General features: G+C 33.0%; 1 protein-coding gene across 2 annotated transcripts in view; it reads right to left on the bottom strand.

Moving 5' to 3' along the window:
- Nucleotides 1-3,141: 3,141 nt before the first annotated feature.
- LOC149806798 (uncharacterized) overlaps nt 3,142-16,286 on the bottom strand; it is a 76,370-nt gene continuing 63,225 nt past the window's right edge. The window contains exons 7-8 of one of the 2 annotated variants that reach the window (XM_089979295.1): nt 14,652-14,883; nt 3,142-3,309 (exon numbers count right to left, since the gene is read on the bottom strand). In XM_089979295.1, the coding sequence (XP_089835421.1) occupies nt 3,253-3,309; nt 14,652-14,883 (289 nt within the window). In that variant the 3' untranslated portion in view covers nt 3,142-3,252. The remainder of the gene's footprint in view (nt 3,310-14,651; nt 14,884-16,286) is intronic. The other variant, XM_089979369.1, reaches the window with a different exon arrangement.

Genomic DNA, 16,286 nt, shown 5'->3' with positions numbered 1-16,286 from the left:
TGACACCCTTTTCATTTTGGACCAACAAGGTCTCAAATGAAGTTTTTAAGTAAAAACTCCATTTGGAAGGAGTAGAGATAACATTTTAATATGGCTGCCACGGTTTGCATCATTTAGGACCAACTAGACATCACAAATACTTTCTGATAAATACCCCATGCCAGAACAACTTTCAGTTTAAGAGTAGCAATAGCACGACTTTCCAGATAGCCATTGTGGCTGCCATTTTGGAGATTAGATCGGTGCAGTTTTCATTCAAGACCAACAAGACATTGTAAAAGTCTTTTAGTGAAAACTTCAATGCGATACTACCATCCAGTGAGGTAGAATAGTGATAAGTTTTTCAAGGTGGCTATTGTGGTGGCCATATTGAATGTCTGAGAAGCATTTAAGCCCAACCAGACATCATAAGAAGCTTTTAGCAAATCCCATGTTGACATAATCATTCTTTCAGGAGGCATAATAATAAAAAGATTCTCAAAACAAAAGACTGTTGTGTTGGTGATCTTGGATGTGCGAGTGGCATTGTTTTCACAGTAATCCACCAAGTAGTTTGAGAGTAGTTATAACAAACTAGTACTAATGGACCAGGGAGGGCAGAATATCAGATTAGCTCTTGTAGTCTATTACCAGTAGAGCTATAAATAAGCATTATAATGGCGAGTAGTTAAACTGAAGAATTGTATTTTGTAATAACAAAAAAGGAAAGGTTATACATTTGAGAAAAATACATGCTTTGATAACACCAAACTGAAAATGTCTGAATATATGAATCTAAATTTTCACTTAAAAGTTCTGATTTTGAAAACTGTCCTTTGGCAAATTTTTCTTTTATTCAGCATTTTCTCTTAATATCACATCCATGATTATAATAAGATAATAATTCTTTACTTCAGAGTGCATAGTCCATACATCAAAATTAAAATATAAATATAAAATAAAAATACTTTAAATATAAAAGATCACAGATAACTTATGTACAAATATACCAACACATCAACAACTAAAGAATGTAACATTGTTAAGAAAGAAATGATGTCAGACATTTAAAGATTAATTTGTCCCATCTGTCTATAATATGGAAATTTAAACAAATGTCATAGTTCCACCAAGATTTCAAGATACAATTCTTGCCATTAGATATTCTTGTCATAACTGAAAACATAGTTTCTCATTACTTCTTCAAGACTGAATACATTATAGTTCTCTATCATGCTAGAGGCACTGTTCAATAACAGAAAACAAAGACCATTATTATAATCAATAATTAGTTATCTTTCATATATTTACTACAGTTTGTGCAGCAATAAGATTTAAAAAATCCAATTTGCATATTCAAAGATTTTTTTTTAAAACTGACGTAGAAGCACATTTATTCAAGTACACAAAAATCTGTAAAGTCCGATCATATCTTCATGATCTGACCAATTGGATTTTAAATATAACCAAAATATGTATAACTGGTGACATAATTAAGAACATGCCCATTAAGATGTACCTGGAAGAAGATGGTAATTTGAAAAAAGTTGCCTGAAAGACCATGCGATTATTGTGTATATATATATCATTCTCACATAACATAATTTCCTTAAACCTGTGATTGAAGGACAAATCAATAACATATCAATAGCAAAACTAAAGTTGTTAAGAAATGGCACATTTTGGTGTAAAATGTAACCCCATGTAACACTGATCAGTTTATGATTTAAGTCATCTATGTACATATTATATAACAAAATGGAAAAAACACCTCACTGTCTTACCCATTGCTTACATGGAAGGATCTGGATACTATACTTACCCAATGCACATGGTACAACTGTTTGCTATACCAGTTAACTGAAGTATGAACTATGTCAATGAGTATCAAGAAATTTTGTTAAGAGTGTCCAATGTCTGACCCAATGAAATGTCTTACCAGCATGTAAAATCATGCAAACACACGACCGCCATGTTTTGCGTAATAGCTGACAGTTTCCTTAAAGTCAGGGAGGCATAAATCTGTTGAAAGTTGCTCTTCAAAACCAAACTGGTTATCAGTGATTTTGAATTCACATCTTTTTAGTAAAATACATTCAAATATTTTTGAAATAATTGTCATAAGAGCTATAGGTCTATAATTATATTTGTCCATCCGGTTACCAATTTTACTTTTTAGTAGCATTATAATTGTAACTTTTGTGAAATTATCTGGAACAAAGCTATGTACAAACATAAACTTAAATAAAATCATCAAAAGGACATGAAGTCTACTCTCTGATAATTAAAAATGTTCCACATACAAAAAAATCTGATCCTTCATATTTACCCTCTTTTTGTTTAGCTGTGGCACATTGGATAATAATGTGATTATTGAGAATATATATCTAAATCTTTATTTAAGAAAAACTATAATATGATTAGTTTATTATGACTAGAAGGGGTCTTGAATGCTGAAAGACTTATTCAAATCATTTTTAAGACTTTTGAGTCAGGCTTCAAAGTGATTTTTCCACATGCTGCATGTGTTATTTTGGACGTGCTTCCCATCAGTGCAGATTGGTAGCCTATTGGAAGTTTCTGCAGAATACTGTTTGTTTCCAAAACTCATCTTGGTCTAAATTTTTCAAATTTATTTGCAAGCGTGTCTGCTCAATGTTTTAATTCTTCCTTCCTACATAATCTAAATCATACTTAAACTGAGCTCTAGTTTGGCACTTATAGTTACTGAGAAGTAAATGATAAAGTTTGCCATTATCATGCACACAAGGTAAGCATTTCATGCAGACTTGTGCAGTTTTTTGACATTTTAGTCTGGTATAACCTAGAGAGCACATCTGGATTTACTAGGTAAGTATTTACCAGAAGGGGACAAAGTTCTTAAAATATTTGTGTATTATCCACAATTCCTCAATCTGATAAAATACAATTAAAAATTTTCATCATGCAATAAGTAGAATCATAACAAATTTAGAAATTATTAAATTTATTTCATCAGTATATTTGAAAAGAGCACTAATGTAAGATCTGCTACACAAGTGTTACGTCCAGAGAATCAAAAGACAAAAGTTTATGCAGAATCTGCATAAAAAGAGGTTTGATTAAATATTAAAATTAGAAATAATCCTTCTTAAATAAAGATTAAGACAAATTTAAGCAACACTCTTAAAGAAAACAATACATCTTGTCTAAAATGATGAAGATATAAGCTACAATGCATTTTGTTTACAGTAAACTGACACAATTTATAAATATAAAGTTGTTATTCTTTCCTTACTGCATCTCCTCTGGATATTTAGATCCCTCATTTTTTCTTACAGATGTGGTTATCTATAATGGAAAAAAAAACAACATTTCAAATAAAATACTGGAGAATAAATGTTTTGTATTATATCTGATCAAGCCTGTTGCACCAGTTGCTGATTTACGAGAGATTAATAGTATCGTTAGGTAGGGGGATTTCTTATTTAACCATGGACATATGATGCAAGAGAAGGATATTTTGTTAGGATATCTCACTAGCATTCTGGAGTAACCTGTTTACTGTTGCAGCTTAGCCCTGAAACCATTGACAACTGTGATGGAAGAAATTTCATACAATATTTGTTGCAAACAAGAAAAGTTAAGTAAGATGTTTTTGAAAATAAAAGAAAAATTCATTAAGATGGTTAAAGTTGATCTAAATTTGCAGTGATGTTTCCATGGTTAACTCTGTCATGTTCAATGCTAACAATGAACTGAGTGGAAACCAAGATATCTGTAACTGTTGTTTTGAAAAATAGACTATCATAAACAATATTGATGACATGTTTTAAATAAAACAATTGGTCACAAGTTAAATGGTTTCTAAAATACAACAATGTCATCTTACCAAAGCCATCAGATCTGTGGTAGGACCTAAGTGTAATTATTGCCTCTACTGCTGTACATCTTGGGTTAATTTTATATACAGGTTAGTTGCATGAACACATGTGACCTAGTTCTGGTCACATTTAGGTAATATATATTGTGAGAAAATAAATGTACAGTGTTCATTTGATTACCCACCTATTTTCCAAACAAATGTATGAAAATGGTGGTTAATCAAAGTTACTGTGGACTCCGAGGATGATTCATCATTGGTGGATAGTGGATGGTGAGAGTGTTGAATGAAAAGGGGGAAGGTAAAAGTTAATCAACTGGCACATTCAATTTTGTTGATGGTAAATGAGAACGGTAAGAGACTAGAGTTGTATGTATGTATGTATGTATGACTGACTTTCTTTATTTCCTCTTCAGAAGAGATTTTATTCAGTTAATTTTTAATTCTTACACAATAGAGATAGAAACTTAGCTTGATATTAACAGATTTGCACACACACATACACATATATATATATATATATATATATATATATATATATATATATATATATACAAACATACACACATATATATACATACATATAACATATACACACACACATTCATATATGCATACACACATACATATACAAACATACATACAGACACACACACACACACATACATACATACATACATACATATACAAATATGTACATATATACAAAAGTAAAGAAAACAATATCTAAACACATGAGTGAGAGAACTCAATGCAAACAAAATATATAAGCAACAGAGATTAAGAGATGGAAAAAAAAAAGGAATTGAAATTATTTGCATTCGACTGGAATGATTTAAATGGATTATCAAATTGGCTCTCACTTAGAACACCTGTAAATAATTTATAAAATAGAAATGAAATGGGTCCATTTCCCTAATTTACTGAACAAGCAATGTATCATATATTGTTTTCAAGTTCATTTGTTCTTCTGTACATTGTGTCTATTCCATCTGCCATCACACACATGAATGCCTGCCATGATTGATCATCCATAGAATACAAGATGTCCACTCTCTTGCCCAAAAGGTTATGAAGTAATGAGTCACTGTCTTGACATAAAAGCCAGTGCTAGTCTAGAATGTCTATTGCATCTATTATTTTTTCAAACATAGTATTATGTTTGTTGTTTAGGGCTTGGCAGTATAATAACATATGCTTGGCTCTATCTGTAGTCAATCTCTTGCAAAGTTTACAGTTATATTCATTCTGTATTGAAACTGAACACATAGTTAAATAGGCAATGTTAGCGAAAGTCCAAGTTTTATTACGAAAACATTTACAAAGTTTCCAGACAGCAAGAGGTTGAAGAGTAGTATGGACACTTGCATAATGTAAACGTTCAGGTCTCATTTCAAGTTTAGATCTCCACAATGATTCTTCACAGCAGTGAACTGTGATTTCAATATTCCTCCTCCAGACTGGTTTCGGTACAGAATATAAGGTGTTCATGTATAGGCGGACCTTATTTTAGCACTATTAATTGGAATCATTCCATCCTTTCCAATGCCAGTTCCAACAAGGGAATTAAATAATGATCTTCGTTTATCACAAGCATTTTTCAATGCAGCATTATTAGAAAGATATGTGGATAGAGTAACCCCATCATAGATTCTAGAAGAAACTATAAATATGTATGTATGTATGTATGTATGTATATATGTATGTAAACTTTAAATATTATTTAACAAATGTTTTCATTCTTTCATTAACAAATAACTTGATATGACAACATACTCTAGATGTTTTAGATTTTATTTAAGTAAAAGTAGTCACAAGTTTACTACATAAGTGAAAGAAGACATAATCTGAATTGTACATTACATCCCCATCCTGTGCTTAATAGTCCTTGATGTAGGAAGTGCACAGCTGACTATGAAGGTCACTGACCAAAGGGTCTCAATTACTTCAGTGTATGGTCAAAGCATGCATTCTTGAACTAAACAGTGCAGAAACATTTTCTTTCTTCTTCTGGCACTTATCAAGGCTGTGATCTCTGACTATAATATCCCAAAATGCATTGGGTTTTTTTAATACCCATTAAGTGCAAGGCATCCATCTAGAATAATGGATATTCCTCACCCATTTTTCTCTCAGTCACATGTCTAAAACAACTTCAACTGTCCTTTCCCATGTATTAATCGCAAACCCTCCATAAGATCTAGTCAAAATTACATGTTCCAAAACTACAGTTATTATGCAGAAACCATTTTTTTCTATTAGTCACAGTGACCCTGATCTCTGCTTGACCCTGGAGTAAATAGGCTTCATCCTTATTAAAAGTACAAGCCGTATAAAAAAGATTGCTGTAGGTCTGTGATTTGGAACTATTAATGTTTCTTCTCATCACAATGATATTGACCTTTAACCTTATGACCCACAACTGAAAAGGCTCCTTATTTACTACAAGTGCAAGGCTCAAGCTGTCTATACAGCCTGTGATATAAAACTAACGTTATCTGAGAGAAACCATTCCTTTCTTCTTTCATTCACGATGACTTCAAACTTTGATCACTCCAAAATTAATTGGTTAGGGTTAAGTTTGTCTGTTATGCAAAGTTTAAGGGACTCACAATGTTTTAGTAATTACAGATTGTGGAAAGCTTGAGGTATTATGCAGAAATTAAACTGGTAACTGACAGACAACCAGACAGAAACAGAACATTATAACATACTATTCTAGGGATTATGGTTGACATACAAATTTAAAATAATTATGTACTTGAAAACAAATTCTCGAAAAGAAATTGTCTCATTTCATTCATTCTTTGTGAACTCAGTTATCAGAAATACATCACATATATATCTGAAACCATTACAAATACAGTTTGCCACATTTTCATTTGTATCATTAACCATTCTTCAATCAAAGATATTGAAGTAAAATCTAGCCACTTAGGATCAGCTGTTTCAACTTAACTGGTTCTTCAATGTTACAAATTTACTTGAAAAAATATATTTAAGAAAACTGGAAGCACAAATTAAGTATAAATCATGTCCACCTTGATGACTGTTTAGACATACATTCTCATGGTTAATACAATTTGTAATTTCTTGCTTTTGTTGCCAGTCAACATTTGGTTGCCACAAGTCAGTCAAGTAGAACAATGACAAATAATGATAGTAGCCACAATGAACTTGATACCAAGAAAGCTACAGGACTTGATCAGATTGGTCCATGACTCATTAAATCTTCTGCCTCTGCTATTGTAGATAGCATAACATTCATAATTAATTTAAGTATTGCAACCTCATCTGTCCCCAAAATATGGAAAGCTGCAAAAGTAACTCCTATTCACAAATCTGGTTCTAAGGATGATGCTGATAACTACCAACCAATCTCAATACTACCAAACTTGTCAAAATTGATTGAAAAACATGTCCATGACTCATTCATGTCATATTTAACCAAACACTTGCTGTTACAACCTAATCAATCAGGCTTTAGACAGAACCATTCCTGTGAGACTGCCTTGATCTCCCTAACTGATAAATGGCTTTAAGCACTTGACCAAGGCAGAATAATAGGATCTGTATTTGTAGATTTCAGGAAAGCTTTTGACATGGTGGATCATGAAATCCTTTTGAAGAAACTGAAAATCTACCAATATGATGAAAGCACAGTTGGATGGTTTACTTCTTACTTAAGTGAGAGAACACAACATGTTTACATAAATAATGTTCTGTCTGAACCTGAAACAATTAGATATGGAGTACCACAAGGCTCAATTCTAGGTCCATTACTATTCATTTTATTTATTAATGACCTACCACTTTTACTAAGAGACTCAATATCATCTACAGATCTCTATGCAGATGACACAACATTGCCAGACATCCAAAACACAAAGTATGAACTCGAAATATCTTTACAAGATGTCCTAAACAAACTGGAAAACTGGTGCACATGTAATGGCATGGTGATAAATACTGGTAAAACTAAAATATTACTTATCTCAACACGGCAAAGAAGGACAAATCTTGATAGTGATGAACTATGATATCGAAGGATACAAATTTGCATATGGTCTGTCATGATAGACTACTTGGTGTTCTGATAGATAATAACCTATCATGGACTGAACATATCAAACATATCAGTAAAAAAGTCAATTCAAGTTTATGGCTTTTCAGTAGGATAAGACATTTTCTCCCTGAAAGGCACAGAGAACTATTTTATAACAGTTACATACAACCCTATTTAGACTAGTGTAATACAGTATGGAGTAATTCAAATGATAAATACATAGCAAAGCTGGCACATCTTCAAAAAAGAGCATTTGGGCTAATATGAATCTAGAAAGAAAGCAAGGAAAATTTAGCTGGTAGTTAAAAATATTACCTATTAAAGACCAAATCTGTTTGAGAAAAGCTAAATTAATGTACAGGATATCTCATAATAGTGCTCCTGAATATTTACAATCACTATTCCAGTATAGGCTACCTGGTAATACTCCCCATCTGTGATCCATGTCTACCAAACAGTATAAAATTCCCAAACCAAAAAAGGAGTTATTTAAAAAAGGTTTCCACTACTCTGGAACTCTGCTTTGGAATAGTATTCCAGTTTAGATTAGAAATGCCCACTCTATTTCCTTCTTCCAAACCCAAAATATCCAATGGTTTCAGAGATGCAGCTAAAATAAATAAATTCCTTTGTATGAGGGCCTCAAGGTAGATTAGTTTTTAGCTAATTGTGTTACCCTCTTTAAATGTCATTATTATTATTATTATTATCAAATGGAACAATTAAAAGGTTTTGTTATTGTAATGATACAACACCAGATTTCAAAGTTCTGTTCTTCTATAGCTGAACATACCATGTATCCTTTTGTACAAGTCCCTTCACACTTACACTTTTCTTAACAAAAAAGAATTGCTTAATTGTAAATTGAAATCTCTATAGAATCCTGAAAATATATAGGTTACTTTGATCTACCAATAACTACCTCTGCAATGTCTATTCAAACTTCAGCAACAAATATTCTGGTTGGGTGTTTTATGGCATGGCAATACTAGCATGTTATTTAGTGCCAATTAAGGAAAGATGAGAAAAGTATCATGCTCAAGAACATTACATGGAAGCCAATCCACACTGATCCAGAGGTAGTATTCAAAACCACAACTATTCAGTTGTGAGTCTGGCATGCTAAACACTGAGCCATTAAGGCTCCTGCCACTATTAGCTGCCCTGATGACAAGCAGGAGAGTGCACTGGGCCTATTCTAAATCCATAAGCCTGAAGGGTCTAAAACATACTGTTTAAAATTAAAACATTACAACGCTGCTAGATATAAATCATTGTTACTGTAAAATGCAATGTTAAAAAGATGCAGTTTAAGCATAAAAAGATTATCTGTCTTGTCGTCAAAATGATCATGGCCAGTTTCTATTAGCAAAAAACACATCGCAGTACATATAATAAAATATCAGCTGGGTATAGTTGTATTGATCATTCATGTTAAGCATATCCATTAAAAAAGTATGAAAATATTGTGAAACATTTTGAGCACATACAATTGTATCTGTACGAATAAACAATATCTAAAACTTACAGTCACACTTTTTTCTTGAGTAACAAAACCACAAAACTGGTTCCTATTTTGAGTCTTTCCTTTTTCTAAAATGCATTATACAGGGTGCAAAAAACCTTGCTAGTCATGAACTAAATGCAAAAAATTAACCTATGCCAGTAAATCTGAGAAATAGGTCACAGGTACCTTTTGTGGTAAGTGATGTGATACTAATATAAAAACACAGAAAATATTTTGAAGATTCTATCATACTCAGGGCTTGAGAAAGAAATGTAAACTGAATCAAAGTCAGTGAAGCATGAAATATATGTTAGTTATCTATATTTCTCATGAGGGTGTAGTATCATGATGATGCAAAGTTTTATGATTCCGGGCATAACAGTATTTATACAGTGTGAAAAAGCAATGAGTTCCATGCAAAATCTTAATGAAGAATGTACAACTGATATGCATGCTTGCATCAAATTAGCCTTCACCCCCGGGAGTATGTGCTATGAAACCAACCCAAAACTGTTGCCTACAACAGGAACAATGAATGGTTCTGATTAGATGAGGGTGTACATGTGTATATGTATTATTTATATGGATGATGATCAGATGTCTAGGGTAATTATAGCACAAGAGCTTGTTTCAACTTCATAGAGGTGTGCCGTCGAAATGAGAAGAAAATATTAAGGACAACAATGAAAAAAAAAGAGGAGGCAACTTTTATTTATATTCCCTTCAGTTACAAAGAATTTTTTGGGGTAAAAAGTTACCTTGCAGGGGAAAAAATAATGAATACTAATGGATGAATGTCTACAAAAACAAATGTCATGTTTATATATATTATTTGTTAAAACAGAATTATATCACTACGGATCATAACATGTATGAAGAAAAAAGGTGAACTGAACTGTGTTCCCTAGTCAAAACATTCATAGGTTTCTTATTAACCCGATGTAAAAACAATCCACAAAGTTTGGTCCGGTATGTGATGTAGAACTAATATTACTGTGCAGAAGCAATATTAACTTCATTTTAGTCAAAGTGACCTGGACTTTTGATCCCAAAATTAATATGCTCCTTTCTTACCCCAATTAGTCTGGTCCAGTTATGTGATATAAGCTAATGTAACTGTGCAAAACCAGTTGTCTTCTTTCAGGTATAGTGAAATTTAAGGTAAACATCATCCACAGAATGTGATAACTGTAAATAATGATGAACTAGAGTTATTGTGCAGAAAGTTTATAATACAAAAGCATTTAATTTTGCACAAGATTTGGGATCCTGGCTTCTAAAAGTGTATGTTATCAGAATGATAGTTAGGCAAATCTTTATACTTCACTAATCATGTTTACATTTAAAAGATGGCAAAAAAGACACAAGAGGGTGAATTATTCTCGTTAAGATATTCAAACATTAATTTACACAGTTATGTACCCCAACCCAACTAACTTGATACAGTGAACATAACAAAGTGATTCCACTGCTAATATTTACAAAAAGCAATAGAGGCACAACAGTAACATACCAAAAATCACAGAAAATATCACATGCTGCTTAATAACAGAATAATTGTACTGTAATATTATTCTTTTTAATCTGGTTTACTTGCAGGTCAAAGTGACACAATCAGGTAATTAACACATTCATCCCTGAAGGTTTTTGTTGTTTTCGTCTGAAATTCGAGTAGGAAACACATTTTGAAAGCTATTTCTGAATACATCTGAAAACAACTACTTCCAGGTATGTGATCTTCCAATAACATACTGCACAGCTGTGTTAGAAACATGGTTTTCATTGGCTATTGGGCTTGGGTATGAGCAGAAGGGTACAAGTTGGAGTTCTTTCTTTTTTTTTGGCTTAACGGACCCATTACTTTCGTATCGAGACAACTCTTTATTCCAAATGCCCATCTTATCCTACTTTTTGCAAAGGTTCATTTGTCTGTTTGCAGTTCATACTGGTTTTCGTTAGATCTGAGACCAAAAAGTCTAAATCCAGACACAAAATCGGATTCTGACCACGGGCGAATTTTGGGTAGAAAAAAAAATTGGGTCCAAAAAATGCAGTTTTTCCCTCTGTATTTTGTAGTGCAACTAGATATTCCAGATTATTTGGTATCATTGTAGAGCTACATCTGTCTACCTTTCTATAATACCCCACACTTATGGTGTATCATACATGACCTTGACGCTACAGAGATCGGCATTAGGCTACTACCTCAAGCCATTTAAACTCGTTGCCAGGGGTTAATGTGTTAGCAGCACACTGGAGAAAATAATTGACAAAGTTTTGAACAGATCATGATTTGTGACATTTTTTCTCAAACTCTCCCCTACAATTATGGATTTGTGTGTATCACATATGAAGAAAAGCTGTACAATAATTATATTTAATTTTAACAAATTACTTTAGCTTTCTTACTGTATACATAAATTAAACAAAAATAATGTCTTCCTATGAACAGAAAATCTGTAAAAAGAATTGAGGCAATCTTAACTTATGCTTAAATGTGCTAATTCAAGCATTTTTACTTTAATTGGACAGCCAAAGTTATAAGATAAACATATATGTAAATGAAAATGACCAAATTATTCATAACACTTTCATAATGAATATCTTAAACAGCTTTTCTTTATAATAAGATTCAGGTCCATAACAAATGATCACATTATTCACCAAACTGCAGTGTAGTGAGAATGATGAATATGTGATGGGGATCTGGTGTGGGTGGAGGTGGAGTAATGGGGTTAGACAGAATGAATCAAAACTCCAGTTAAGTAATAATGTAAATTATGCAATTTCAAGTTATTTTTTCACTTCGATGTGAACTTCTCCCTCAATAACTTGTGCACAATAAGGTCCAAAAACACAGACTGCATTATAAGCAAGGGCAAGAGTTACTGGGGGACATTTGAAGAATTCAGAAAGGGTACCATCCTGGCTAAACATTGAGAAGACCTGGGAAAGTGGGGTAGCCATGCTATTTATTGGCTGAGTACTAGTTTTATAGGGGACCTGAGTGGCCTAGTGGTCTAAAGCACTCACCATTACGGATCAATGCCATTTCACCTCTGTCTGCTTGGGTTCGAGTATCAGGTTCGGCCAATGTGGGTATGTGAGAGAGCTTGCCAGTAGCTTCTTGTGGGTTGGTAGTTCTTTCTGGGTTTTTCCAGGGTTATTCCTCCACCATTAATAATGGCCACCACATATAGCCTATCTTGTGCTGAAAAATGGCATTAAACCCCACAACAACTAGTTTTATAATCACATTAAGAACAATTGTCAACAAACAGCTTTTTCTATTAAAAAAATTGTTTGCCCTTTGCCAATCTCTGATAGATCATGAAAATATAGCTCCAAGATGTTTCAACATATCATGTACATGTATGCCTCAATTTGTACCTGCAAATCATTGTGTACATCACTACTTTCTGCACACGAGAAAACATGATTGCTTTTGTTAAAAGAGAAAAGACTTTTGTTTTGTGAATAAAATCCTCAGTGTTGAAACTCAATTTTTAAAATTGTTTTATCAGTGAAAGATGTAAGCCGTGATTTCAATGCAAGTAATAGTGAAACTTCTGCTCATCCCTGAGCAAGTCTCTCAGTACTAATTCAGGAAGTCCTAGTTCATGAGGAGTGATAACAAGGGTTTCTGATGGCGATGGATAGGTGCCATTTTAATAGTGAGCCAACTAGATATCATAATTAGCCTTCTGGTGTAAACCCCATGTCAATATGACTTTCTGTTGTGGAATAGCAACAAGATTTCAATGCAGCAGCTAGATATCACAGATAGTTTTTGTGAAACCTCGTGCTGATATGATCATCCATTTAGCAGTGATAAGATTTTCTAAAAGACAGCTGTAGCTGCAATATTGGAGGCTAGATCTGCACTACTTTCATTTGGGGCCAACATCTTCATGTGAAAACCCATGTTGATATGACTTTCCACTTAGGAGTAGGATAACAAACTTCTAAAGATAGCTGCTATGGTGGCCAAGTGACATGTCAGATTGGCATCGGTTCTATTCAGAATCAACTAGGCTATATAAAAGTATGATCTCCAATTTAGAAGAAATAGCCACTACACTGTGTCAGCTCTATTGGATGTCAGAACAGCACCATTTTTTTAATCAGCACCAACAAGACATAAGAATTCTTTCAGTGAAGATTTGATGTTTATATGACCACCCTTTCAGTAGGAATAGTGATAAAGTCATGCATAGGCCATATTGGATGTCTGAGCTGGACCATTTTCATATAGGACTAACGAGACATCATAAGTCTTCTGGTGAAAACCCAACGTCAATATGACTTTCTGCTCAGAAGTAGAGATACAACATTTTTCAGGATGGCTGCCACATTACTTAATGTTGAAGCAGCACAATTTTCATTTACAAAGTAGTTGTGGGAGGAGTGAGAAAAAAAAATCTGGTGTTGAAGGACATATGGCTTTCAGATGACAGATGATGCACTACAGGCCATCCCATATGCTGTTCTGGTCTATGACCAGTAGAGCTAACAATTAAGTTTACAGAAGCCTTCTTCCTGTAAAAAGGATAAGCTGTCACTGAGTGGCAAATTACAGCTCAAATTTTCACATAATTGCTCAATTACACGTGAAATACATTTGGAAAGTGATTAGTTGTGTCAGGACATTTTCTGAACAATTACTTTCTGAATGATTATTAAACAAAAAATATAGCTGAACAGTTTCCTGAACTGCAATGAACATTTACTTTAGAGTTTTTAAATTATCTAAACTTTCTCTGGGTAATTTCTGAATCTTTAAGTATAGAACATATTTTGCTGAAAACGTGTTGAAAAAGTGTCAATTTCTGACATATTTCAGAAAAAAAGTTAAAAAAAACTAGTTCTGCAAAAATTCTTAAATATGTTCAACAGGTTTTGAGGAACTTATGTTCTTGGGGGCAAGCAATCATCACTTAGAAGACTATATAGATTGGAAGACAGAAGGGTCAAATTGTGATGTTTTTTCCCTTATCTCTAGCTCCTTTAATTCCTCCACATCCACCCCCACCAAAAAATATAAGAAAAGCAATTTTTAAACATTTTTCAAAATGTTTGCCAAGCCAAATTTGTTTTTGTGAAAGAAACATGCAGTTGGTTACATGTACCAATTCAGATTTTAGATAATAAATGTTTTATTATGATGTTTGTTGCTTTTCTTTTTTTGAGACATCTGAGTCCTCATGTGAGTTTCTTTATCCTTCTCTTTCCCTTACTTCTTGTTCAGGGCTCTCTTCATCCTTCTGTACCTTCTTCTGTTTCTTCCTTTTTTTTTTAGGCTTCACCAAGTTCTGCTGTCCACTATTGGGTGGTTGATTTACATTTCCAGAAGTCAGGGAATTTAGGGGTTCAAGAGGCAAAAGGCGACGTACACTTGGGTTAACACTTGTTTGGGGTTTTACTTCTGTGCCAGCTTTGTTTAGAGTTTTAAGATCTATTGCTGTATGCCTGAAAATTAAGAATCCCTGCACTTATATAATACTGGAAATAGTATGGAACATAATGTCTACATCATAAAAAGCATCAAAGTCTGGAACAAATTGAAACGGTGTTATGAATGAGAACTCTTTTGCTACATGCAGTGCTATTACAGAAATAACACTAATAAGAGCCAAAGAAAGTAAGTTTGCACACTGAACTAAATATGCACAGGAGACTCTTGCCATTCACTCAAGGAGATATGTTTTAGATCCTGCATAAATGAGGAAATCCAAAAATACTGTACTATACTGAGAATAAAGACTTGTACAGAAATGGTGATTTGTTCCTGATGAAAAAGCAACCACATTTTCATTATATAAAGTAATGTAATAATGTAATAAGCGGGTGATTAACATGCATATTATGTAATAATGCAGTCAACACATGTAATATATAAAATGAAAGTTTAAAAAAAAAAATAAAAGTCTTTCACTGGTCTTACATTTAATGGTGTATAGGGAAACATCGTTTAAAAAAAAAAACTAAAAGTCTTTCACTGGTCTTACATTTAATGGTGTATAGGGAAACATCATGGGTTAGTGCAGCGCAAAACAAATTGCAAATCTGTGAATAACAAGAATGTCCTGTATTGCAAATGTGATAATGTGACCTGCATTATTAAGTGATAGATAGTGTTGCAAACAACAGTGCAGTGAGATATCATAGTCTGTGCAAAGCTTGAAATGTTTTGTGGTGCTGCAGCATATAAATAATAGAACTCTAGACTGAAACCACACTGTTTATAAAGGAAAAGGAAAATCACAAACTATGTCAGAGATATCAATAATAGAAAAAGAGGTCCTCTATATCTTTATGGAACAAACTTGTTCAGGTAATTTGTTCAATGTCATACTTTTAAATGAAAAAGACAGCTTAAACCTGATTATATACATTGGCAAAACAACAGGCATGAATGTTATAAAGTCACTGATTTTCACATCATGAAAAGAGACTGTGTGCTTTGCCTGATGTTTATTTTAATTTTGTAGCATTGTAATTTTTCATTTATTTTGTTCATATCAGTGAAGCAAATTTTATAATTGTACAAGTAATGGTGTGGAAGAAACTCGAAGTGAAATGTAAAAAGATAAGATAAGAATTCTTTATTTCAGACTACATAGTCCATACATCTAAATTAAAATATAGATATGAAGTAGAAACACAGTAAACATAAAAGAACATATATATACCATACAAACAAGTATACAGATACATCTACACAATTAACTGTGTTAAAAAGCTTTCCATGGTGACATATTTGATATCACAGAAATGTTTTGCCCAGACTGAATGCAGATATATAGCTCTATGACTGCACAGTGTCTTTGAAACTCACTTTGAAATTAGACATTTAAACTGTCACTGAAGCC

The sequence above is a fragment of the Sinohyriopsis cumingii genome, chromosome 1 (genome assembly GCF_028554795.1).
Source record: "Sinohyriopsis cumingii isolate HCF-2022 chromosome 1, ASM2855479v2, whole genome shotgun sequence".
Classification (NCBI taxonomy): domain Eukaryota; kingdom Metazoa; phylum Mollusca; class Bivalvia; order Unionida; family Unionidae; genus Sinohyriopsis; species Sinohyriopsis cumingii.
Note: the sequence above shows the minus strand (reverse complement) of the source record. Positions and strands in the feature narration are given on the sequence as shown.